At 50.1% G+C, this 27,589-nt stretch overlaps 1 protein-coding gene across 1 annotated transcript in view; it reads left to right on the plus strand.

The window, feature by feature from the left end:
* Positions 1-12,197: 12,197 nt before the first annotated feature.
* LOC149361620 (uncharacterized) overlaps positions 12,198-27,589 on the plus strand; it is a 53,551-nt gene continuing 38,159 nt past the window's right edge. The window contains exons 1-2 of the mRNA XM_089568118.1: positions 12,198-12,611; positions 21,611-21,760. Of these exons, the coding sequence (XP_089424244.1) occupies positions 12,570-12,611; positions 21,611-21,760 (192 nt within the window). The 5' untranslated portion in view covers positions 12,198-12,569. The remainder of the gene's footprint in view (positions 12,612-21,610; positions 21,761-27,589) is intronic.

The following is a 27,589-nucleotide window of genomic DNA, read 5'->3' on the forward strand; positions in this document are numbered from 1 at the left end:
AGAACCCCAGGTGGTCGAAATTTCCGGAGCCCTCCACTACGGTGTCTCTCATAGCCTTAGTCGCTTTGGGACGTTAAACCCCATAAACCAAACCAAACCAGAAGTAGAAGCTGTCCTTGCAATGGAGCCGTTGGTGTCGTTCTCCTACACTCCGCAGGGGCATAATACCACACTTCAGTAATCATGGCTTCAACAGCGAGAACTTCACCGCAGCTGACAATCCACAACATCTTTCGTACATGCACCATTTTCCAGTGGAACGCTCGCGGGTTACGCTCTAAACTCTCAGATTTCCGACAGCTCGTGCGAGCGTACCGCTTCCCCTTCATAGTCATCTGTGAATCGCGCGGCGAGGAAACTTTCCGACCCCACAGATACTATTTCCATCATTCACAACGACCAGATAGGCTTTCGCAAGGATAGGCTTTCGCAACGGCTGATAGGCTTTCGCAAGGATATCCCGGCCTCATTGGTTATGTCCCGCCTTACAGCGACAATGAATACGTGTGCGCTGTCACAGTTATTGCCGCACAACAGTACACTCTGATTGGAGTATATCTTGAGCCAGGCACGCCATTTGATGCTTCGAGACTTGAAAACTTGATAGCAAGGACGCCCTCTCCGCATATTATTTGCGGAGACTTCAATGCTCATAATGAAATTTGGGGCAGCTCACATACATGTGCCCGAGGTGCCAAGCTTGCAAAACTTCTCCCCAAGCATTCAGTTCAGCCATTAAATGACGGCATCACCTACCTCCGAGGCCCGACGACTACTAGCAGCATCGACGTGACATTTGTCGCAAGTTCATTCGCCCACAACTTTGGCTGGTGCACTGATTTGGAGACACGCGGAAGCGAGCATTACCCAATCCTCATATCGGCTTTCCATGCACAGAGGAACCCAAAGAAATTCCTTATAAAATCTACAGACTGGGACGCATACAAGGACGCTGTAAGCAGAGGAGTTACTGAAGCCACTCGCAAGGAGGAATTAGCATCGACAATGGCGTATTGCCTGAGAGCGAGTACACAAATTACAGCTAAAAACGATAGCCTACCTTCATATGATGACACATTTCAAAGGCTTTGTGCTATACGCAGGCGAGCTGAAAGCAAAGCTCTGCGCACAAAAAGCCTCGATGACCTACGTGCTTGCCGACGGGCACAACGTCACATTCGACCTACATGGATAAACTCAGTCGGTAAAAGTGGCGTGACTTCTGCTCTACGCTGGATGTGCGCCAACCAGTAAATAATATTTGGCGGATAGTTAGAGGTATGCGCAAGCCTCTTCAAAAACTCCACCCTGCGCTGCTTCTCCCTTCACGAACAAAAATCTATAAAAGAAGTCTCAGAAGAATACTGCAGGCTACTGTCGACAGGGTCAGGGCATTCGACACTCTCCGCAGATGGTCAAACAGGCATCCCCAAGGCGGCAGTGCCAGTGTTAGACCTGCCTTTCACAATGGAAGAACTATCCACAGCTATCGCGGAGGCAAACAGTCACACGTCTCCGGGTCGTGATGAGGTGACCTATGACGCCATTGCAAAGCTACCCCACACCTCCCGTCTTCGACTCCTGGAGTATTACAGTTCTTCCTGCATGGCTGGTGAGGTCCCCACGGAGTGGAAGCTGGCGAAAATTGTGCCCGTTTTGAAACCCTGTAAGCAGCCAACAAGCTACGCATCATTCCGGCCCATTGCCCTACTGAGCTGCGTAGGTAAGCTCATAGAGCGCATGATCTCCAAACGCATAACTTGGTTCCTAGAAAGCCGAAATGAGTTCCCCCAAGAAATGAACGGGTTCCGTCAAAACAGGTCTGCGACTGACAATATCATCGCCCTCATCTCATCACTTGAGGACTACCTTCATGCTGGGTACATCCCGACCGCCGTTTTCCTAGACATCAAGGCCGCCTTTGACTCTGTCTTTCACCATGCAATTCTCGCAGCCTTTGCCAGTCTTGGCCTTGGAGGAAAGCTATACAAGTGGATTGGGCATTATTTAAAAGAACGGCAAATTTTTATGATCACTCCAAACGGTCCAACACGCTTTCACGCTGTGGAGAGGGGCGTACCACAGGGAGCGGTGCTCAGCCCTCTCCTGTTCAGTATTGTCCTTGTACACATAAGAAGAAAGCTTCCGCGAAGGGTTCGCATAACAATTTATGCTGATGATATCTGCACCTGGACCGCATCACGTTCGCGCTATATTACCCAGCAACCTATTCAGAGAGTGCTATTGCACATTTCGATGTACCTGGCTTCCAGAGGTCTTCGTCTCTCGCCAGAAAAGAGTGTTGCAATGGCGTTTACAAGAAAAACGATGACCCGATATCCGCTGCTCCTAGACGGACGATCGCTGCCATATGTACGATCTCAGCGATTCCTGGGAGTTGTAATCGACTATAATCTGTCATGGTCACCTCAGATCAAAACACCCTGCGAGAGGATCACTGCAGCATCGCAAGTGTTCAGGTTCATGTCGGGAACAAGGTGGGGCAGCAACTGCCGATCAATGCTTCTGCTTGAAAAAGCCTACGTTGAAGGAACCTTGCGCTACTGTCTACCAGTGCTTCAAAGATTATCTACATCAAGCAATAAGACTCTCATTGCCGCACGGAACAACTGCCTGCGAATATGCCTTGGCCTCCCAAAAGGTTCCTCTGCATCAGGAACAGTAGCGGAGGCCGGATGTCTCCACTAGAGGTGATTGCCGCCCAGGAAACTATGCGTACCCATCTTCGCCATGTCCTGCAAGGGAAGAAGCACTTCCTACACCGTGTCCACCTAACTCACAGCAACTCTAGCTTTGGCCAGGCAGTACAGCTCCTGCCCCTCCCTACTATTAATCAGCCACAGAAACTACTACCTCTGGCCTTTCCTCCATGGACACTCTCTCCTCTAAAGGTGAAGAAGTCTGTTCCAGGTGTGAATGCAAAGAGCCGCATGCCACAGGCAGCGCTTCTGCAAGCTACTCTTGCCTGCTTAATCGAGGAATATACACAGCCCACCCATATCTTCACCGATGGTTCAACTACTAAAGAAACCTCGTCTTGTGGCCTCTATGTGCCCTCAACAGGCCATGTCCTTTCTTACCGGCTGCAGCGGAGGACATCGTCTACGACAGCTGAGCTTCACGGCATTAGGAAGCTGTTTCTTACATCCTGCGCCGAACCGCCGGCCGTTGGGTTATCTTCCCCGCATCAAAAGCATCTCTGCAGATCCCCCTTATAAAAATTTCTATAGACAGTCCATAGACTGTCTATAGACTTTAGTCTATGAAGTCTATAGACTGTCTATAGACAAATCCTTTAGACTGGTCTATAGACAGTCTATAGATTTATGGCCATACACTTTTAGTAGACTTTTGTCTATAGATAGTCTATAGACACATGTCTACTGAAAGTCTATAGGTCTATAGGAAGTCTATAGACACAGGTCTATAGACAGTCTATGGACGATCTATAGACTTATGGTCATACATTTCCTATAGAGTTGTCTATAGACCGTCTATAGACACTTGTCTATAGACGGACTATAGACGATCTATAGACTTATGGCCATAGACTTCCTGTAGATCACTGTCTATAGACAGTCTACAGACAAAAGTCTACTGGTCCAGTAGACATATGTCTATAGACTGTCTATAGACATTCCATAGGTGTGTGGCCTGGCAGTGCTACAGACCTTTGTCTATAGACAGTCTATAGACCTGTCTACTAAACTATTAGTAGACCATTATCTATAGACTGCCTATACACAGACAGTCTACAACCGTTGAAAAAGGTCACCAGACAGAGTTCACAAATGACACAATCAATATACTTACAAATTTAGTTTATTTCCAAGCTATCCAGGCTGGGAATATGCAATACATGCACCATAAGAATGCACCACAGTAACATAAATGTTGAAAGTAACAGTCCGGCTAGTTTCCTGAGAAGCATTCTTGCGGCCTGTTGTCTGCAGTCAATCATCCTGGCATGTTCACCTGTACAGCACAAAGGAAAAAAATATAATATAAGAGGAACTGAAAAAAAATTCCCATTCCATCTTGGCCAACATGCTGAAGAAAACGAATCACCAGCCAGTTTCAATGTACATAGGGTACCTACATTATTTAGCTATTGCCGCAGGGCCCTGCATAACATTTCAGTGGGTACCTGCTCACTGTGGCATTCTGGCTAATGAAAAAGCAGATGAAGGGGCCCGTAAAGGCCATCAACATCACAGATACATTCGAACTTTTTTCCCTAAATCTGATGCGTCCCAAATGGCTAAAGGTTTTGCTTCCGAAGAAACGTATCGGCTTTGGAGTTTGCCAACACATCAGTACCAATTTCTTCACTCAATCGACCCACATCTTAGATCAAGACTCTCACCCAGAATTCCTCGACATCTGGAAACACTTTATCGACCACTTCGTCTGAATGCTGCATATACAAACGGCTTGCGATAGCGTTTAGGACAAATGAACAGTCCGCATTGTGACAACTGTGCCTCGATAGAAACTGTAGAACATATCCTGCTTGAGTGCCCTGCGTATGCTAACGAGCGTGCGTACTATGAACATTGCATGCAGAAGCTCTGCCCAGTTCCAATAACGATGGACAAAGTTTTAGGTCCCTTAGCCTGCCTTAGGCAACAGAGACTTGCAATGAACTTTCTATTTACATATTTAAAAGACATTGGACATCTCGATAAGCTCTAAATTCACTTGCACGTTACCCTCATGCATTCTTCATGCAGTGAGCTTCGTCAGCCCATTTGTCGGACTATGCACTCCATCATTCCATAGGTTACGTCAATACTCGCCATTGCATCCTTAGTACCCATTTCATGGCCGCATTTTATCTTCGTTTTTTTTATACCTCTTCCCCGCTGCTCTCCTTCTGTCTTTATCTCCCAAACTCCCCTCCCTACGCAGAGTAGCATGCCAGCGTAATTTAAACGCCGGCTAAATTCTCTGTATTTCATTAAAGAGTCTCTCTCTCTCGCGCGAGCAGAAGCGAAAGTTAATCACGTTTGGCACCCTTTATCACTGATGATGTGCCACCAGGGCTAAGATCAGCTTTTGAAAGGGCCGGTCCCATTTGCACGCTCCATTCCTTGAACTTCCTGAGCCAAAATAATTGGTCCCAAAGCAGTTTTTCTCGGTAATTCTACTTTCGGGTGTAAGGCGACCCTCCTAACGCCGCTTAAATTGATCCATGCATCAAGAGACTGCGCCTTGACGGCCATGTCGGCAGGCAAATAGGCGCCGTAGACAATGTGCCATCGGCAGCTGGTCCTGTAGGGGGCCTGCCTCCCAACGTTGTCCCCTATCCGCTCCGGGGACGGTCTCTAAAGTTTAGTTCGTCACCACCGTAGTCGTTCAAACCACGCAACTGAAGTCATGCGCTGCTGGATCGGTTCCGAGACCGGGCTATCGGCGGTTCGACTCCTATTTTGGATTTGGAGAGTTTACGGTTATCCGACGACAGCCGCGGCCAGGTCGTCCCGGATGCCCCTCTTTCCGGAGCAAGAAAATTCCAATGGGAAGGCACATTAGCTCACGTACTTTTGAGTAAACATTTTTTTTTTAAGATGCGTGGTGTAAATGGAACGGTCCATTTTTTTTAAAGTTCACTATAAACCTGCCCCTCTGAGGAGAAATCAGAGGAGAACTCTGAGGAGAAGTCTGAGGAGAACTTCATCCGGTTCTTATTCTCAGTAAAAAATCGACTGTGGCAATTAACCACCTAAAATGTTCTGCAAGCTTTAAAAAGAGGCTTTTGAGTTTTTAGAGCGCTTTCTCCGGCATGGTATTTAGGCACGTCTTAGCTGCATTCTGTTGATTGACGCCACTGACAATGCTATACCGAAAAAAGCGCTTTCATCTCACTCAAAAAGTATATTTTTAAAAACGGCGTAACATCTTAAGGGGAAGCACCTGGTTTATTGATGTTTTCCCGGTAGCAAAAGATTCATTACTGAGAAATTTATAAAAATACATTTTTTCCCGCCAGTCAATGACGTCAAGGCTGGAAAAGACTCACGCAACACCGTTTGAAAGTGAATGGCAGTGCAGCCTATCCTCAGGGAACCACGGGGAAAAACTGATTTGATGTCACCGAAGTTTGCTTTCGAAAATGGCCGGTGGTGGCGATGTTGGTATTTCGTTATTTACTTTCTCCCGTAAACATAAATACTGGACAAGCGCATTTCTTCAACGTGAAGCGGTTTATGAACACAATTTTATCGCCTATCGTTAAAATGCACCGTAACAAATAATATATCCTCAAATCCTCGGTTTCCTCTTTTTTCCCCAAGTGAGCAATTTTGCGTGCCCTACAGGCTGTACAAGGTCACTCCTCGCACAGTTGCAACCCTTGCTATTGCCAAGGACTACCGACTTTCGACGTATATAGTCCTTGACACACTGCGCGTTCACATACGTCATTAAACAAGCACACCCCGGCATCACCTTGTGTCAGTACTGGTACGGAGACCGCACGCTGCGTTCTCAAAGGTAATAGCAGCGCACCAGTCGTGCATACTCTCACAGTTCACCCCGGCGGGGCGGCCTTCCTCTGCGCTCTGGTGTCTGTGGGGGCCATGTGTGCGCCTTACAATTCCGGGGATAACGAAGAAATCGGCCCAATCGACGCCGGCCCTTAAGCAGTTCACAATCTACCTACTCAACACCGAGTATAGTGACCATCATCATCATCATCAGCCTGACTACACCCACTGCAGGGCAAAGGCCTCTCCCATGTCTCTCCAATTAACCCTGTCCTTTGTCAGTTGCCGCCACTGTATCCCCGCAAACTTTTTAATCTCATCCGCCCACCTAACTTTCTGCCGTCCCCTGCTACGTTTGCTTTCTCTTGGAATCCACTCCGTTACCCTTAAGGACCAGCGGTTATCTTGCCTTCGCATTACATGCCCTGCCCAAGCCCATTTCTTCCTCTTGATTTCAACTAAGATGTCATTAACCCTCGTTTGTTCTCTCACCCACTCCGCCCTCTTCCGATCTCTTAGCGTTACACCTATCATTTTCCTTTCCATAGCTCGCTGCGTTGTTCTTAACTTAAGCTGAACCCTCTTTGTTAGCCTCCACGTTTCTGCCCCATAGGTGAGCACCGGTAGGATACAGCTGTTGTATACTTTTCTCTTCAGGGATATTGGTAAGCTACCATTCGTGATCTGAGAGAACCTGCCATATGCGCTCCACCCCATTCTTATTCTTCTAGTTATTTCCCTCTCATGATCCGGATCTGCGGTCACTACCTGCTCTAAGTAGACATATTCTCTTACTACTTCCAGCACCTCGCTACCAATTGCGAACTGCTGTTCCCTTGCTAGGCTGTTGAACATTACTTTGGTTTTCTGCATGTTAATTCTTAGCCCCACCGTTCTACTCTGCTTGTCTAACTGATTGATCATGCTTTGCAGTTCTTGTCCTGAGTGGCTTAGCAAGGCAATGTCATCAGCGAATCGCAAATTACTCAGGTATTCTCCATTAACTCTTATCCCCAACTGTTCCCATTCCAGTCCCCGGAATACCTCCTGTAAGCAGGCAGTGAAGAGCATTGGCAAGATCGTGTCTCCCTGCCTGACACCTTTCCGTATTGGAATTTTATTGCTTACTTTATGGAGAACTATAGTAGCTGTGCAGTCGTTATAAATATCTTCCAATATTTTCAGATAACACTCTTCTACACCCTGATTCCGCAATGCCTGCATGACAACTGAGGTTTCCACTGAGTCAAATGCTTTCTCGTAATCAATGAAGGCTATATATAGGGGTTGGTTATATTCTGCGCATTTCTCTATCACCTGATTGATAGTGTGGATGTGGTCTATTGTCGAGTATCCTTTACGAAAGCCTGCCTAATCATTTGGTTGACTAAAGTCCAAGGTTTTCCTGACTCTATTAGCAATTACCTTAGTAAATACCTTGTAGGAAACGGTCAATAATCTAATTGGTCTGTAATTCTTCAAGTCCTTGACGTCTCCTTTCTTATAAATTAAGATAATGTTAGCGTTCTTCCAAGCCTCTGGTACTCTCGAGGTCACAAGACATTGCGTATACAGGGCAGCGATGGCGTAGAGGTAGAGCATCCGCCCCGCGTGCAAGAGGACCGGTGTTCGAATCCCGGTGCCACGGAATTCTCCACCGGATTTAAAAAAAAAACTCCGCGTGTCGATGCAATTGCCTAACCAGGCTTGGAGTGCGGCCTGATTTCGGTGACCAGAACCGACAACGCACTTCCTAACCAGAACAGGATTTGGCCACCCTGGTGTAGTACTTGGCTACAACCTTCTATGAACAAACCAATTAACCCTCGGCCCTCAGTCCCCAGTGGCTGCGGAGCAACTGACCAAGGCGGCGGTCAGATCTGTGACGCAGCGGAGGGTGCTAAGAATCTCTGGCTCCGGACAGGCCGCCATTGGAAACTGAACCTGGCAACGTTTAACGCAAGAACCTTATCAAGTGAGGCTAGCTTAGCAGTGCTATTGGAGGAATTAGGTGGTATTAAATGGGATGTCATAGGGCTTAGTGAGGTTAGGAGGACAGATGAGGCGTATACAGTACTAAAGGGCGGGCATGTACTGTGCTATCGTGTGCAGATAGGCGAGAACTAGGTGTGGGATTCCTCATTAATCAGGATATAGCTGGCAACATCGAGGAGTTTTACAGTATTAACGAGAGAGTGGCAGCTATCGTAGTTAGGCTTAATAAGAGGTACAAGCTGAAGGTGGTGCAGGCCTACGCACCTACATCAAGCCATGATGACCAGATAGTTGAAAGCTTCTATGAGGATGTGGAATCAGCAATGACCAAAGTAAAATCACAGTACACTGTACTGATGGGTGACTTTAATGCAAAGGTGGGTAAAAAGCAGGCTGGAGACAAGGCGGTAGGTGACTATGGCGTAGGTTCTAGGAACAGTAGGGGAGAGTTATTAGTAGAGTTCGCAGATAGAAATAATTTACGGATTATGAATACCTTCTTCCGCAAACGAGCAAACAGGAAGTGGACGTGGAAGAGCCCCAATGGTGAGACTAAAAATGAAATAGACTTCATACTGTGTGCACACCCTGGCATCGTAGAGGATGTGGAGGTCCTCCGTAAGGTCTGTTGTAGCGACCACAGAATGGTAAGGTCTCGTGTTAGCTTAGATTTGAAGAGGGAACGGAGGAAACTGGTGAAGCGAAAGGCTATTAACGAGTTAGCGTTAAGAGGGAAGGTAGAGGAATTCAGAATGTCGCTGCAAAACAGATTTTCCGCTTTAACTGAAGAAGACAACCGTAGTGTTGAAACAATGAATGATAATCTTAAAGCTATAGTTACAGAGTGCGCCGCAGAAGTAGGTGCTAGGATGGTTCGACAGGATACCAGCAAGCTATCTCAGGAGACTAAAGACCTGATTAAGAAACGCCAAAGCATGAGGACATCTAACTCCACAGACAGGATAGAACTAGCAGAGCTATCGAAGTTAATAAATAAGCGCAAGGTAGCCGACATAAGAAAGTTTAACATGGAGAAAATCGAGCATGTTCTAAGGAACGGAGGTAGCCTAAAATCAGTGAGGAGAAAACTGGGCATAGGTAAAAACCAGATGTATGCGCTAAAAGACAAACAGGGCAATGTCATCAGCAATATGGATAAGATAGTTGAATTAGCCGAAGAGTTCTACACAAATCTATACAGTAGCGAATGTAATCATCAAGTTACTGAGGGAGGCAGTCGAGCACAGCAATGGGACATCCTGCCAGTAACGAAGGAGGAAGTAAAGAAAGCCTTGGGAGCAATGCAAAGAGGGAAAGCAGCTGGTGAGGATCAGGTAACAGCAGATTTGTTGAAGGACGGAGGAGAGATTGTGCTACAAAAACTAGCCACCCTGTACACGCAATAGTGACCATACTCAGGTATGTATATACATATATGGCTCGGTCTCATCTACTTTAGTTCAGCTTGCGCCGTGGTCCCTCCAGCCAGACAAGCCAGAATCAACCAACTACTTTCGCATCGGACGACCTCCACCGGGTCAGAATTGGCCGCTTTTCGTGCGGCTGTGCAGTGCATCGGTGCAGGAATACCCCACAAATGGGCAGTGTTCTGCGATTCAAAAGCTTGCCTACAATGTGTGAATTCTGTTTTACACCATGGTGACCAAGAGCAACTCGTACCGGAGATAAGACATTTACAACACTAGGCACTTGGCGAGGTTAAAAATATCGTCTTCCAGTGGCTATCGGGACACAGTGGCATGGTTGGAAACGTCGAAGCTAATACTGCAGCTCGACCGACCCCCAGCAGTGCCAACATTGTCCGGATAGCACTGACAAGAGCCGACGCAGCAAGACATCTGTGATTGCTTGGCCGAAAAGAGGCTTTATGGTATACCCTTGAAAATCAGCTTGTCGTTTATACCACCTCGACCCTTTACTTCAAGTCAGTCTACCTTCCTGCCTTTCCCACTGTGATGCTACGCTCGCGTGTCGCCTGTGGCTGGGAGTGGCGCCTACAAATGCCTACTCCCACTTAGACGCAATGGCAGACTCTCCTGCATGTGAGAACTGCGGGTGCGACGAAACAATTGAGCGCTCACTTTGTGATTGCCCTCGGTTTGAGCGTGAGCGCGTCCTCCTGGCTGCAACGCTCCGCCGCTTAGGTCCTCGTTCCCTTACAGAAGTCAAGATTCCGGGCCCCTGGACTAAACCTTCATCTCACAGGACAGTTGTGAAGGTGCTTTTGAAATGCTTGAAAGACCCAGGATTGAGTTCAAGGCTGGAAACGTTCAGAGTGTGCCCAGTGTACTCTGTTAGTTACGGACTACGGACACGTGAAAAAGTGACCTACCTTCCTCTCTCCCCTTTCTGTCTCTGCCTTCGTCCCCTTTCCCACGTGTAGGGTAGCATAGTGGAAATCGCTTAGTTGACCAACGTTCAGCATTCTCTCTCTCTCTCCGTCTCTTGCCTATAATGCACCCCATTGGCTTTCTATGGAAGTGTAATTACTCGGTGTGCGCGCGGGACAAATTTTAAAACCAGATCTTACAACTCATGGGAAGGTTAGACCAGCTTCATCAACATGTCCTTACTTTACCTTAACACTCCACGGATGCCTCACATTTAAAAGTGATGTCCAAGAAAACTGGACTTGAACGCTGGAATGCTGGAAGAAAGTTGGGCTCCGTTTTCAGGAAAAGTAGCCTATTCGTCATTAGACAGCGACAGTGTCCTCTTTGACATCAGAACACTGTAATCTATCGACATAGACCAGCTTCGATGTGTCTTCAGTGTTCCTTTAACAGGCTTAGACACTTCACACTGTTTTCAGCTAATGCATGCACTTTTGTCAGCCACGATTTTCGATTTAGAGTTCAAGCAAACGTCAGTCATGGTCACTAAGTATGTGCGCCACATGAGGTTACCGCAGCTTTCAAATAACGTTGCACTTCTGATGACAGCACTGCAGGGTTCTTTTTTATCAGTTCCGAAAACCGAAACCAAACAGCCAGAAACGAAATTTTGGGTGAATTCCTGTGCGATTAGCGTGTACGGCATTCCCAATCTTCGTGACCACTTATTCACTCAGTATTATAACAAAACATGATTTAAATTGATCAAGCGATTAAGAAACATTTCGGATTGCGCGACGGGTAGAATATCAGCTCATCCCGAGAGGCGCGCGCACCGGCTCAAAGGACGGACGACGACAAGAACGAGAAAGGGCATTCGCACGCTCTTCCACGTGCACCGATCGCGCTAGCCTCAGCCGTATCCCTACGAACGGTCCACCTCGGAGAGAAATGCAACCCAGCGAAGAGCCGCGCTGCGGTAAGTGCTTCAACGGTCAAACGCCCCGTCCGAGGGCTACTTCTTGCACCCGCGAGCGGGTAGTGGTTACTTACATATTAAATCGAAAGATGCGTCGCAAAAAAGTCTACTGCTCAAGGATCGAACCTGTCTAACGTAGCCGCGTCTCAGAAAGAAATTTGGCTTACTTACATCGGTCAGAGACTTATAGCCAGGGAGATATCCACGGTGCTTTGTGGTTTCCGCGTGCCGTTAGGCGCTGCTAGCCTCAAATGAGCGGGACGGAGGCCCAGCCTACTTACGTTTATGCCGCCAGGAATGCATGGTGGTTAGGGAGTTGGGTGCGCTCCCATGTATGCACCATGCGTTGTTCGTTTGTTTGTTTCTTTGCTTGTTTGCAAACCGAGTGTTAGTGTGTTTCTTAAATCGCCAAGGCAGGAGGGGATGTGCGGTACTAATATTTGCCGTATCTGCTAGGAAGCGCAAATTTCCTGTTTTCTCAAACGCTTCTCCTTAGGCGTTATGAATGTCCACTCTTCAAGACCACGCTTTATGGGCGTCATGTAGAGTGGGGGCCAGGATCTGTAGCGCCTCGCGGGTCCGGCGTGCTTTCTCGCAGACGAGCCGATCGCAGAGCCCCCGGAGCCGCCGCTGCCGCCCGTCAGGGGTCGCAAGGAATCCGTGTATTCCCTGCGCAACTGGACGCCAAGCGATGATGACCGGTGCCGGAGCGTGTCACACTTGGGCCTGCTCATGCCCCTCTACCTGTCGCCCATGCTGTACTACAGGACCGCGGTACGCCCTCTCTTCCTCGCGATGATGGCGGAGGGCCCGCGCCTCAGCCATATCACCTCGTGTCTACTACAGGCTCAAACAGTACGAAAGTGAACACTCGGTTCATTATTAATGTCCACATATGGCGTGGTATCTGAAGCGCCCACTCCAAGGCCTTTCCCTCAGTTGACCAATATTCCCTCTGGATAACTGCTGAAGGCGGCAGTTTCCGGTTACCATGAGGACACTATTCCCACTGGAGAAATTCCCGCGTACAATTCTCGTTGCAAAACAGTGTGCCTCTTGCTCATATAGGGGGAATTCAGCATTTCCTCGTCCGTGGCTTCTGCTTGTGCCCAAGTAAAGTGCACAGATTCCTCTTGCATACTTTTATGCGGCCTTCTTTGCATATCTCGCCGTGCTCGCACTGCATTCTTTAGGATTTTGTCCTGTGAACGAAAATTAAAATGCCAGGAGTTGTGCCCCCACCCCCGAAAAAAAACCTGAAAAAAGAAAAAAAGCACACTTACACGTAGTTGGCCTTAAGTGGCCAACTATGCCACTTCCCAAGGTTGGCAAGGCTTTAAGTTAACCTAAAGGCTTGACAGAGACTGAACATCAGTTTACTCTCAGAGTCTGGACGAGTAAGCCTGTCATTGCCAGGACGAGGACCGGTGTATTCAGCAGGGTATGGCTATGGCAGTCATCGTCAGGGCAGCGACAGTTATAGCCTGTAGCACATCTCCATCCCTATATATATATTGATATAAAACTGTGCACCGCGTATCAGATGTTACATGTTTGCTATGTGAAAGTTAGATCCGACGGGAAATCGAACACATCTATGAAAGGCTAGCACAGGTTGAGGCTCCAACTATGCGGTCGTATCACACAGTCTTTCTGACTCCCCGTCGAAGTCATGGGGGTATCCGCTGCTGCATTATCTGTGCGTTAAAAGTTTCTCGCTTGCTTTCACGTTACGTGTCACCTCGTGGCACGCAAATAGCACTCCAAAAAATTGGCGGAGGCTTAGCTTTGGTGAAGCCTGGTAGGTTGCGAAAGCAAAAGCGCAGCGCCTCCAACAGAAGGAACGCAGTGCGCCGCGTCTACAGGTCACGCGTGGCTACCGGCTGCCGCTGCGCGACGACTCAAAGCGTTGTTGAGGACGAGGTTCGGGGTCGCGGTTCGATGGAACCACGGTCTGCAAGACCCCCGTTCCCACCTCCAAGCCAGGGACAGAAGTGCCGCTGAGCGACGGAGTTAGAAGGTGGCGAAAGAAGACTGAATATATTTACATATTTACAAGAGGGAACATCAGAAAGTGTGACTCGTTCGACCGCATTCGTCGTTGAGTTTTATAGCGTCCGTCTTCCCTAGTTTCCTTAGGTTGACGACGTCATCGCCTGGGTAGGAGTGGGCGGAAAGTTTACCTTGTGGGCGCACCTCCGTCACTTGTTGAGCCTGGAAGAGGAGGACGCCTTTGAGGAAAGTCGACAGCGGAATGCGACTTCGAGTAAAGGACAGAAGTGGTCCTTTGTCCATGGGGACATCCGCGAAGGTTGTGGAAGCCCCCGCCAGCCCGCCGTGGTGCTCGGTACGCAGAAGAACCACAGTGATGAGGGCCCTTGACATCCGCCATGTTTACTGCGAAATGGGAGAGGCAAGGTCCACCTGCCAATGTCTCTACGCACGTGGGCCGACTACGAAGATTTGGGCGCTTTTGTGTCCAGTAGTTCTTGTGGGTCCTGCTCGGAGACGCAGGAAAGTTCGTTTGCCCTCGCCTCACGGTCAATTCGCACGCCTGGAGGCAAAACATCGTAAAGTGGACCGGGGTTTCTTGGAACCATCCTGGAGAAACGAGGGTGCTGGCGACTTCCTCTTGACGCCGATCTTAACAGCGTCTTGGAACGCAGTGCGCCGCGTCTCGAGGTCACGCGTGGCTACCGGCCGCCGCTGCGCGACGACTCAAAGCGTCTTCGGTAATTTTTTTTATATATTTTTTTTGGTGTTGTTGCGACTGAGAGAAAGAAAACATAATCTACATCTGGTATGACGTCACAGCGGCAGTAGCGCCACAGGTGGGCAGCTCGGCAAACACACCGTAACTGCAGCCTGGCTCTCTGAAGGAGCGAGTTGGTCTCCCATAATAGTAGTAGCAGTAGTAGAACTTTATTTTGCACCGATGTAGGAGGCTCCCTACTCCCCGCCCCTGGCACGCAGACTCAAGGGGCGGGGGCCGGGGCTTCCGCGACTAAAGACAGGCGAAGTTCCAGTGTTTATTCGCGGCTTCCGTCGCCAGGCGATGACTTGTTGCTGGTCGGCGGGGGCTCGCTTCGCAGCAAGTCCTCCCAGGCGTCTCTACTTTTAATGTTCTTCCTGACGCCTGGGGAGTCAGGACATTGTCAGTGTAAGGGTTCGGTAGCGTTCGCGGGGGTCATCGGAACGCGGCTGGTGGTGCTCAAAGCGAAGCGTCTCCTTTCTTGGAACGCGGCCGCTCGCGAACGCGCCGGCAGGTATACGGGTGTCCCCCCACCCGTGGTACTGATTCGCACACGTGCTGGCACGGATGTCTATTTGTGTTTGTTTTTATTTTGTGGTGGAGAGAGTGCTCTACTTTACGGCAGCTGGAGGGCTGGCCAGGCCCTTGAAGAACCAATCATGTTAACAGCACAACATGATTGGAAGCTACGGAATGTGGGCCGGGCCTTTAGGGCTTTAAAACTGGGCCCCGGAGCCGTAAGAGAGGTTCTGCGCTAAGGTCAGATGCAACGCATCTTCGGCAACGCCGAGTAGGGGCCTCCTCTAGTATTAGCCAGATCCACCTTTTTGTTGTTTGTCTTTTGCCGTTTAATTTGTCTCGAGTGTCTAAACTTCTGTACGCTGTAAATATCTGTACATAAACCTCAGTTATTGCCTTTTTTTTATCCCTGCGTGTCAACTGATCACACGAGCGTCTCTGACGTGGCACCCCTGGTGCGAAGAGCTTCAGTTCGAGTTACCAACCGTCTCTGGCGGTGCACCTGTAGTGCAAAGAAGAAGAACCTGATCTTTACTGGCGCAGTCGACAGGATCCTGCGGCCATCGGAAGACGGCGCAGGAAGAAGACAAGGCAGGGAGAAAGGTGACGACAAGGCGACAGGTCAGCGTTCGTGAACGGACCTGCGGAGACACGGCGGCAAGGACGCAAGGACCACGGCAGTAGTCCAGCGACGCGGGACTGCGTCCGGTCAAGGAAGCAGCGCGTCGGGAACTCGACGATCACCGGCGGCGGACCAGCGGCGTGCGACAGCTCATCGCAGCGTCCGGGGAAAGTGGCGGTGGACCCCGACGCCAAGGAGCTGGCAATGCGGATCGACGCATCGAAACCGTGAGTTTCCTTGGTCGCATTGTTCACGTCCCTGTGTTCGAGCCGATAGGACAGCTGAGGGGTACAGACGGCGTTATGGAGTGTTATCCATGCCTGCCCTCACTCGATGTGAGGTACCAAGTTGAGTTAGCGAAGGCGTGCTTAGCGGACCTTCAGGCTCAACTTGCGAAAGTAAATGGCGGAAAGGCGCTGCTTCGCGAGGAAGAACCTCAGGATGTTAAGTATGTCTTGGGGGTATTAGAAGCGAGACGCCAGCAGGTAGAGCTCGAGATTTCTAAGATCAAGGAGTCTAGGAGAGCTAGCCAACTAGCCAGGGAGAACTGCTCCGAGTCACGAGCAGAGAGGTCGCCAGTGCGGAAAGGCAACGGCATATGCCTGCCGGGCGCAGGTCAAGAGGACAGCCGGGCAGAGGTAAAGGGTGAGCCAGATTTCTGCGAAGCTGGAGTCGCAGTTCAAGAAAGCAGCCTGACGGAACGCAGCGTCGCGGTATCAGAGGCGGTGAACGCGCACGCCGACGACACGGCCGCCCAGGTTAGCTCAATCCCAAATGACACCAGGGACGCGGACGCGTGCTCAGGATTGTTGGAAGTGAGTCTCACAATTCCAAAAACGCAGTCTCAAGCAAGCTGCGGAAAAGAGCATTTAGCTCAGCAGGGAACGGCCAGCGACGACAGATGTCAGATCGCGGACCTAGTGACAGGAGAAAGTCTAGCGTTGCTGGAACCGCACACTGTGTCGGTCATAGGGCATGAAGGGCCTCGTAGCGTCATTGATGGAAAGAGCGTTCCATGCGAGCCAGGGAACGGAGGCGGGCTTGCTGGGCCGACCGGGCAGAGCGCCACACAGTTGTGGAACGCACCCGATGTGTGTCTGGCCAGGTCATTTGAGTACCCGGAAATGAGTGGCGACTTGCCGCAAGGCAAGCTCGGGTCAAGCGACGGCGTGTCAGCTCGTGCAGCAGACGATGCCACGATGCCGGCCAGCGTCTATCAAGCAGGGAGCGGTGATTTAAATGTTTGCCCGTGCAGGAACGGTGCAAATAGCTCCAAACGCTCCAAAGTACCAGGGGACAGGCGCATAGCCTTCACAGTGAATGTCGGCGCGTGGAACAGTACGTTCCGTGCTGCGGTACGCCAAATTATGTTCAGCAAAGCCGGCCGCACTGTTGCAGCTGAACTCGGCAAGAGAGATGTTCCTTACGCAGCACGCGGTTCGTACCGGCGCGCCAGAGAGAGCGGGCCCTCAGGTGCGTCGTGTAGTGAGGGGTTTGGACCCATCAAAACCCGGGACGTTTTTGATCCTGGAGGGCACCATCTTTTCAGTTCGCGCCCCGTTGTGGCGCCAGCCTAATGAGTGAGTTACCGTTTAGGCGTTAATTGTGTTACTGACAACACGTGGTGGCTCGAATGTACACAGGGACGCTCGGTGCGACTAAGGAGGCTCACGTGGGCATTGGGCGAGTGCTGTGAACGCTCCAGTCGCGAGTGTCTGTGTCTGTGTGCTCATTCGCGAGCAGGACGACGGCGTGCATACAGGCGAACTGGGTGCAACGCACCAACTTGGACGCTGTGTTACGGCGCACGGCAGGCATGCCACTGTGTGTATTTAAGTGTGCATTTTGCGTGATGTTGTGTTGGGGCCCATGTGCATTTTTTTTGTTTTTGGTTTTGTTCGTGCCAGTGTTTGTGTAGCTGCGGTATGTCACCCACAGGGTGGTTTTGTGACCCGTACCGATCCCTTTGTTATAATTCTAAAAGTGGCATTTGAGCCCTTTGTAGAATCTTGGGAAGGGCGTGTAAGGGTTCGGCAGCGTTCGCGGGGGTCATCGGAACGCGGCTGGTGGTGCTCAAAGCGAAGCGTCTCCTTTCTTGGAACGCGGCCGCTCGCGAACGCGCCGGCAGGTATACGGGTGTCCCCCCACCCGTGGTACTGATTCGCACACGTGCTGGCACGGATGTCTATTTGTGTTTGTTTTTATTTTGTGGTGGAGAGAGTGCTCTACTTTACGGCAGCTGGAGGGCTGGCCAGGCCCTTGAAGAACCAATCATGTTAACAGCACAACATGATTGGAAGCTACGGAATGTGGGCCGGGCCTTTAGGGCTTTAAAACTGGGCCCCGGAGCCGTAAGAGAGGTTCTGCGCTAAGGTCAGATGCAACGCATCTTCGGCAACGCCGAGTAGGGGCCTCCTCTAGTATTAGCCAGATCCACCTTTTTGTTGTTTGTCTTTTGCCGTTTAATTTGTCTCGAGTGTCTAAACTTCTGTACGCTGTAAATATCTGTACATAAACCTCAGTTATTGCCTTTTTTTTATCCCTGCGTGTCAACTGATCACACGAGCGTCTCTGACGTGGCACCCCTGGTGCGAAGAGCTTCAGTTCGAGTTACCAACCGTCTCTGGCGGTGCACCTGTAGTGCAAAGAAGAAGAACCTGATCTTTACTGGGGTTCGAATCCTGTCGACTGCGCCAGTAAAGATCAGGTTCTTCTTCTTCTTTGCACTACAGGTGCACCGCCAGAGACGGTTGGTAACTCGAACTGAAGCTCTTCGCACCAGGGGTGCCACGTCAGAGACGCTCGTGTGATCAGTTGACACGCAGGGATAAAAAAAGGCAATAACTGAGGTTTATGTACAGATATTTACAGCGTACAGAAGTTTAGACACTCGAGACAAATTAAACGGCAAAAGACAAACAACAAAAAGGTGGATCTGGCTAATACTAGAGGAGGCCCCTACTCGGCGTTGCCGAAGATGCGTTGCATCTGACCTTAGCGCAGAACCTCTCTTACGGCTCCGGGGCCCAGTTTTAAAGCCCTAAAGGCCCGGCCCACATTCCGTAGCTTCCAATCATGTTGTGCTGTTAACATGATTGGTTCTTCAAGGGCCTGGCCAGCCCTCCAGCTGCCGTAAAGTAGAGCACTCTCTCCACCACAAAATAAAAACAAACACAAATAGACATCCGTGCCAGCACGTGTGCGAATCAGTACCACGGGTGGGGGGACACCCGTATACCTGCCGGCGCGTTCGCGAGCGGCCGCGTTCCAAGAAAGGAGACGCTTCGCTTTGAGCACCACCAGCCGCGTTCCGATGACCCCCGCGAACGCTACCGTACCCTTACAGTCAGATTATATGATCAAGAATGCCCCTATCTCCGCACATTTTACACTTATCATCAGGTCTATCGTCTATTCGCGTGAGGAACAACCAGACTGGATTTGGAAAATTCCCAGCTTGCAGGCGTCGCCAAGGGAAAGCCTCTCTGTTGCTTAAAGCTCGGTCCGGTGGTGGCAGAGACCTTCTTCCAACTCTATAGTGCTCGACGATTTCAGTGTAGGTTTTAGCGCGCTCATCCAGTCCCCGACAGCCGGGCGGCTCTACGGTTACCCAGAAGTAGAGAGCTCGGGCTAACTCGTGTGCTGCCTCATTGACTGGGACTGATTCGTGTGCCGGGGTCCAGCATATCGTAATTTTACGGTTTAATTCCGAACTTGCTAAAATTTTGTTTGCCTCTTTCGAGACCCTTCCTTTGCCAAAATTCCAGGCAGCCGTTTTGCTGTCGCTAATTATGATGTTTGCTTTCGTTCCAACGCATGCAAGCGCTATTGCAACTTCCTCAGCGGTATCTATGCTTCGGCTTCTAATGCATGCGGCGGTGACTAGTGCGCCACGGCCGTTGACCACAGTGGAGACTGCCGCCCCCGACTTTCCGCTAGCCGCGTCTTCATAGGCGACTTCCTCAGGTTTCTTATTTTCCATGCGCTTCGTAAGCGCTTCCGCCCTTTTTTGTCTGCGTTCGTTGTTGTAGGTCGGGTGCATGTTTTTGGGTAGAGGGGGTACGAGTATTTTTTCGCGACATTTTAGGGGAATATCTGTTTTCACACTCGCATCTGACTGCAGCCCTACCCAGCCCAGGATGGTTCTGCCCGCGTTATTTCGGCTCAGTCTTTTAGCGGCGCCATACGCACTGCTTCCGCTAATTCAGCCCATTTATTACGCACCCTTATTTCGAGGAGGCGGTCCGTTGAAGTCGTAATGGGAAGCCCCAGCGCCCTCTTCACGCATCGCCTGATAAGTGCGTCTATTCTGCGTTTTTCATCTGTCCTAATGTTCAGATATACAGTGGCATAGCATATGCGGCTGATAATGTAGGCCTGCATCAGTTTCAGGAGGCTATGCTCTTTTAGGCCCCGGCCCTTGAGCGCGACTCTTCTTAATATCCCAGTTATCTGTGCGGTGTAATTGTCTAGCTTCTTAATTGTTGTATCATTGTATCCGTCGGCTTGTAAGAAAAGCCCCAGGATTCCAATCTGTTCGACCGTTGGCACCGTTTGGCCGTCGACTGTGATGCTGAGATTTATTTCGCGCTTGCACCTGAGCGCTTTTGGATTGTATATAAGGAGTTCAGATTTCTGCGGAGAGCATGAGAGGCCCCTCTCGGCCGCATAGGACACGACAATGTCCGCTGCTGCCTGCAAGCGCCCCTCTATGCTCGCATCGCTGCCCTGGTTGATCCAGAGATTGACGTCGTCCGCGTACATGCTGAATTTCAAATTTTCCTCTTCCCTTAAGGCTGCCGGGAGGTCTCGCATCGCTACGTTGAAAAGGAAGGGGGAAACAAGCGATCTTTGCGCCGCACCCCTGCTCCCCAGTCGGATGGTGGGGGATTCTACAATGCGACTCACGCAGCGATCCTCGCTGGCCTCCAAGAAATTGGGGTTGGTAAGAAAACATAAGACTACATAAAGGACTTTCTATCAGACACAACAATCAAAATGAAATTTCAAGACATAGAATCCCCCACCCTCTGGTCGCCCATAATCTACAGCTGGTATGACGTCACAGCGGAAGAAGCGCCACAGGTGCGCGGCGCGGCGTAACTGCAGCCGGGCTATCTGACGGAGCGAGTTGGTCGCCCATATTCACTCCGGTAAAGGTCAAACGTAACTGCGGCCGGGTCACGCGAAGGCTTGAAAGTGTGAGTAGTATTGCTTTCGCAATTAAAAGTTTATTCCTGGCGCCATTATCGTCCTTTCTCTGAACAGCTTGCATCCACTTCGAACTCATAACAGGGAGACAAGCTTCTTTGACGAGAGCCAGTGCAGCGGTGTCCCTTCAGTGGTCAAAAAGCTGGGTTTCGCGTCAAGTGCCGCTGAAGCGGCTCCATTTCTTCGCACTATCTGCCGAAGAAGGGCAGCGTGGATAGCGAACTGGTTAAACAGTGCGCACTTTTGTTACGTGTGAGTTCCTCTGCTTAATTAGATCGCAAAGTCTGTTAGCATAACGTAGACGTGTTACCGGATGCGTGCACCGGTTCACCGGACAACGGGTGTGCACGCGCAGTGTTCGCGCCTGGTCGTGCCCCTACTATTGTGCGTGCGCAGGAGGCGTTCTGTAAATCGGTACCCCTGTACTCTCCACTACGCTAAAAGCTTCTAGTTTTAGCACAGCAGAGACGTACTCGCCTAGTCGTATGCCTAATTACCGGATGCATGCTGCGCACGTGCAGTGGCAGCTGCGCGGCCCAGTGAGGCACACACCTGCCCTGCACGTGTGCAGCAGGCCTCCGTTTATAGCATAGGTCTAGGTGAGCACGTCTCGGCTGTGCTAAAACTCTCATACTGACACGTCGCGTGACCGCGTACTTGTGCGTCCAGTTCACTTCGTCGCTGTACTGCCTGCTTCTGGTGCTCATCATGTGGGCACTCAACGCGGCGCCCAAGCCGGCCATCGCCATCCTGCACATGGTGAACCTGCCCCTGATGAACCTCATGTCGGCCGACCAGCTCGCCGAGCAGTACCTCACCGTGAGTACTATAGGCACTTTGTGCACTTCAGTAACTGGTGGAAGCATGTAATAAGCTCCGTACATTTTAATACTCCTGCTGGCTCTTTGGAAATGGGCCCAGGAAACTAACGCTAGCTATCCCGCCGCGGTGGCTCAGTGGTTAAGGCGATCGTCAGTCGGAGTACCGAGGTTCGAATCCGACCGCGGCGGCCGCGTTTCGGTGGAGGCGTAACGCGAAAGGCGCCCGTGTTCTGTGATGTCAGTACATGTTAAAGATCCTCAGGTGGTCGAAATTATTATGGAGACCTCCACTAGCAGCTAAAATCCAGCAAGATATCTACACCTGCGGCTACCAACTTACACACAAACACTTCATATGGGTATCAGGCCACCAGGGCATCCCAGGGAACGAAAGCGCAGATGCCTCAGCCCGAGCATTTCTCCCCCGGACACCCATTGCGGATGCCGTGGAACCTCGTACCCCAATACTAACTTACAACGACATGCTTCAACACTTAAGATTATCCCGTCGGGTCTACCCTCCGCGGGTAAGACACTGGACAAAGGGGAGGAACTATACATGATGTAAACAGCGCGAACTACAAGGGACAAGAAAAGAAGGGACACAGGACGAGCGCTGACTAGCAACTAAAAGGTTTATTCACTGAAACCTTCTTATATATAAGAAACAATCAAAGGGAAGAAACAACACAAAAAATTAAAAACCATGAAACTCAACATTCGTCAGGTGCTCCCGAGAAAATTCATCTCCCTATCGCAAAGGAAAACAGATGGTTTGCTGACACAATTCAGTTGATCCCCTGCGATGTGAAAAGCCTCGACAACTTCTCGTGTCGTCTGATCACTGTGGGTGTATAGTACACGTGTTTGATTGAATAATGCAGTGCATTTTTCTTTTTCTTTTTCATGACTTTACATTCTAGACAATGTTTGACCAAATGTGAAAGGTCATCACCAATGTTTAAGTTGTTCCTGTGCTCTTGTAGGCGCTTGTTAAGGCAACGCCCGGTCTGACCAATGTAACGCGCTCCACAGGAAAGGGGTACACTGTATACAACACATGTTTTACAGGCCACAAACTTATCCCTGTGCGCAACGCCACATCCTTCTTTTTTCTTCATGGCCTCTTTCTTTCTTTCAATGGCAGGGCATATCTGTTTGAGCTTGACGGGGGCTGAAAGAAACACGCCAACTTTGTACCTACTTGCTACGTTCTTTAGTCCGTGGGAGACGCGGTGTACAGTACATATGGCAAAACGGCAAATTTCTTCTTTTCAGGCTGGACGTCTGTCGTAAGCGGAATTGCGTCAGCAAACCATCTGTTTTCCTTTGCGATAGGGAGATGAATTTTCTCGGGAGCACCTGACGAATGTTGCGTTTCATGGTTTTTAATTTTTTGTGTTGTTTCTTCCCTTTGATTGTTTCTTATATATAAGAAGGTTTCAGTGAATAAACCTTTTAGTTGCGAGTCAGCGCTCGTCCTGTGTCCCTTCTTTTCTTGTCCCTTGTATAGTTCGCGCTGTTTACATCATGAATATCTACCAACTCGCCCAACTGAACGTTTTGCTAGAGGAACTATACCTCCGAAAGCTACAGACCAACACTTACAACAACCCACGAAGACTACACGCAACAGACCCGGAGTCATTTGACTCACACTGCAAATTCTGCGGGGAGAAGGCGGACCTGTACCATATGGTAGGGGCCTGCCAACGAAATCAGGCGGTCACTGTCAATACCCAGCCAAGGCAGGTGGAGTGGGAGGCAGCTCTGACCAGCTCGGACGAAACGAGTAAAAAAAAATGGCCTGGCTTAGCTTATGGTTAAGCCTAGGATGCGAAGCATAGTTTTGCGGTCTGGCAAGCCGCCCTCTCCCTGGCCGACATCTCGCTGCTCAACTGACTCAACGAGTGCGTCGCCTTTTGCGTGACGTCAGTATCTCCTAGCGGTAGGAGCGGGAGTTAGGCCGCCGGCGGAGGCTGCGCGTCCGCAAGCGAGCGCACGAGGCCCCAGCTTTCACAGCTCTTGTGACGTCATATCACGTGGTGCGCCGATGAAGGTCAAGTGGTAGCTACGCGGCCGTGCGCGGCGCAGCAAGGAAGAGCTCGGTTGTGCGAGTAATATGCTTCGCATAGATAGACAGATAGATAGGATAACTTTATTTGGCTCTAGCACAAGTGCTTTTTTTTATGTGGTCAGATGAGTCCATCCGCAACGGTCGGTTGCCCCTATTCCAGGGCTCCGCTGGATGCTGCCGTCAGCTGAGCTCGCCGTATCAAACCGATCTGGTCATCGCGGCAGTCGCTGGAGAGCAGACCCTCCCATTGCTCCACACTGGGGTTTTGTATAACTGGGACGATGTCGACTTTCTGACATGCCCATGTGATGTGATACAGTGTAGGTTTTTCATGGCACCACGGACAATTGTGTGCGTAAAGTGTGGGGTGAATTTTACTTAGTGTGTTTAGATTTGGATATGAGCCCGTTTGCAGTTGTCTCCATGTGACAGCCTCTTCTTTGTTTAAAGATTTGTGCGGTGGTGGGTACCGCATCCTGCTGCCTTTGTAGTTGTTGAGTATGGCCGAGTATTCCTGAGGTACTGGCAGGGATTCCTCAAGGTCGTTGACGTTGGATGCTCGGTAGTTAGTATATCCTCGAGCTATCCTGTCTGCCTCTTGGTTTCCTGCCACCCCCGTGTGCCCCGGTACCCAGATGATCTTATGTTTGATCGGCTTGTGTGGTTTTGCATGTGTTTGTTGCGTCTTGCAGTCTACAGAGCGGAGTATGCGGAGCGCTGTGACCTACTCTGCCGCAAAGATAGTTGCGGCAGGCTGCTTGTGAATCAGTAAGAATTGTCAGTGACCGCCCAGTCCGATAGCCCTCCGCTGCCGCTAGAGCGACGGCCGCTTCTTCAGCCTCAGCTATCGTGCAGTCTTGCAGGGAGGCGCTGGTAATCTCGTGTAATTCCGAGTTGACTACAGTTGCCACTGCGTTGTTGGTGCCTTGTCCCCTAGTCATGGCATATGTGGCAGCGTCGACATACACTGTTGTATCCTGGGATGCGTGTGCTTTCTGTAAGCGGTCGGCCCTTGCCTCTCTTCGGTCTTTGTGGAGGTTCGGGTCCATGTTTCTTGGTATTGGTGCCACCCTGAGCGTGCTGCGGTACTCATCGGGGATCGTTTTAGTTCTCAATATTTCTCGAATTTGTTCGGTGTAGCCCAGTTTCTTTAAAAGAACTCTGCCTGTGGAGGTTTGCTGTAGTCTGCGCATTTGGGCAACATGCTGCGCTTCCCGTAATTCCTCGAACGTGTTGTGCAGTCCCAAGGCTAAGAGCTTTTCAGTTGAGGTGTTATGGGGTAGCCGAAGCGCGGTTTTATACGCTTTGCGTAAAATCGCGTCCGCCTGTTGTATTTCACTTTTGATATGATTGTAGTACGGGAGACTGTATGTCGCCCGGCTGACCACTAGGCTCCTGACCAGCTTGAGTGTGTCTTCTTCGCGCATGCCATGACGTCTGTGTGAGATGCGCGTAATCATGCGGGCCACTTGAAGTGTAGATGCCTTTAATAGCGCAAGGGTGTGAGTACAGCGTTGATTTGACTGTATCCACATCCCTAGTACCCGTATGAGTGTCTTCTCTGGTATTGGTTCTCCTTCGAGGTAAACTTGTAGTCGAAGTTCTTTACTGGTAGGGACTGTTCGGTTCCGTTTTCCTCTCCAAATCCGTAAGAGCTCAGATTTTTCGGTCGAGCATGCTAGCCCTCTTGCTTTGACATAGTTTTCAACGCAGGTGGCCGCTTCTTGTAGCCTATCCTCTTTCTCGCCGAGTGAGCCAGTGTTAGTCCATATTGTGATGTCGTCGGCATAAATGGCATGGTGGATGTCGTCAATTTCTTTTAGTTGCTTCGCCAGTCCGATCATGGCCACGTTGAATAGCGTGGGTGAAATGACCGACCCTTGAGGTGTTCCCTTGTTAGGCGTTCGAAACTTCTCGGACCGAAGTTCTCCTATACCGATGGTTGCAGTTCTGTTGGATAGAAATGCTTTGACGAAGCTGTGAATCCTGCGCCCGCAGTTCAGGTTGTCCAGGCCCGTAAGGATTGCTTCGTGGCTCACATTGTCAAAAGCCCCTTTGATGTCTAGGGCCATTATCACGTTTTCTCCGTCCCGAGGAACGTTCCGAAGTACACCTTCATATAATTGGAGGAGTACGTCTTGAGCTGATAATTGTGCTCTAAAGCCGAACATGCTGTGAGGGATCAGTTCGTTGTCTTCCATGTAGTTTTGAAGTCTCTGCGTTACCACTCGCTCGTATAGTTTTCCCAGGCATGACGTAAGCGAGATTGGCCTGAGGTTTTCTATCTGCAGTTTCTTGCCTGGCTTGGGTATCATCACCACTTCAGCATGTTTCCACTCCTCGGGGACAGTTTCAGCTTCCCAATGTTTGTTGAGGAAGTCTGTCAGTTCAGCGACCAGCGCATCGCTGAGGTTGCGGATGAGTGCGTTGTTTATTTTATCCGCTCCCGCGGCCGTATTTCTGGTGGTGTTTCGCATGGCCGCGTAGACCTCTTCTCGTGTGATGGGTCTGTCCAGATTAGCGTTATCGTCTCCCCGGTACTCCCCTGTATAGGTCGGCGGGTTCGTGCTGCCAAAGCATTTGGCGCGCAATCTGTCGAGGAGTTCCGAGTCAGTGCCCTCGAACTGGTGAATGAACCGGTATATGGATTTATTGTTTTCAGCTTTTGTCTTAGTCGGATCGAGGAGCGCTCTAAGGATACGCCAAGTCCGTGTCGTGCTTAGCGTCCCACTAAGGGAATCGCTGAATTGTTGCCAATTTTGTTTTGCCAGCTGTGTGGCGTATTCCTCTGCTTTCGCTGTAATTTCGGCGATTTTAAGCTTGAGTTTCCTGTTATGTTTTTGTTTTTTCCATCTCCTGGTGAGACTGCGCCTAGCATCCCAAAGCTTGAGCAGCCGACCGTCCACCTCGGGTGTTTCCGCTGTTCGGTTTATGGTTTTGGTGTACTTGTCTTGCGTATCCCTTAGCATGCTTCCCCATTCCTCTAACGACTGTATGCCATTCTCGGTAAGGTTGCTGTCGCATGCTTCGCGGAACGCATTCCAGTCCGTTATTTTTGCCGCGCCCAACTGGCGTCTCAGCCTGTCTGAGGTTACTTGCGTCTTGAGTATGTAGTGGTCGCTGCCTAAATTTTCCAATAGGTTCTCCCATTGTGTTTGTCCAAGTCCTCTTACGAATGTGAGGTCGGGGCAGGTGTCGATGCTGACGCTATTTCCAATTCTGGTAGGGGTTGCTGGGTCCGTGAGTAGGTTGCAGTTGAAGTTATCTGCAACCTCGGCAAGCGTTTTGCCTTTAATGGTGGCCTTTTGGTACCCCCAGCTCTTGTCCATGGCGTTGAAATCCCCCAAGATGATTAACGTGTTGTTTTTCGCTAGTCTGTGGACACCGTGAAAAAGTTCAAAAAATTTTGCTTTTCTTTGCTTCGGGGGGCTGTACACGTTGACGATGAATACACTTCCCCCTTTCCTTTTCTTTTTCGGTACGATCTCTACAATCACATGCTCAATGTCAGTGTCGGGTATGCTGTCGTGATTGATGGCTATGACTGCCTTGCTCACTAAGATGGCTGTCTTTCCCGTCATGTGGCTGTCGTAGCATGTGTATCCCGTAAGAGTGGGTGTCGCGCCCGTTTCTTGAAGTGCGATAACGTCAGGTGGTGTTAGCTGCGTCTGAATGAATTGTTTGATGAGGCCTTGTTTCTTGCGATAGCCTCTGCAGTTCCATTGCCATATGTCTAAGATGTCTTGTTTG

This window comes from Amblyomma mixtum, chromosome 2 (genome assembly GCF_055824585.1).
Source record: "Amblyomma mixtum isolate Tamu chromosome 2, ASM5582458v1, whole genome shotgun sequence".
NCBI classification, from domain to species: Eukaryota; Metazoa; Arthropoda; class Arachnida; order Ixodida; family Ixodidae; genus Amblyomma; species Amblyomma mixtum.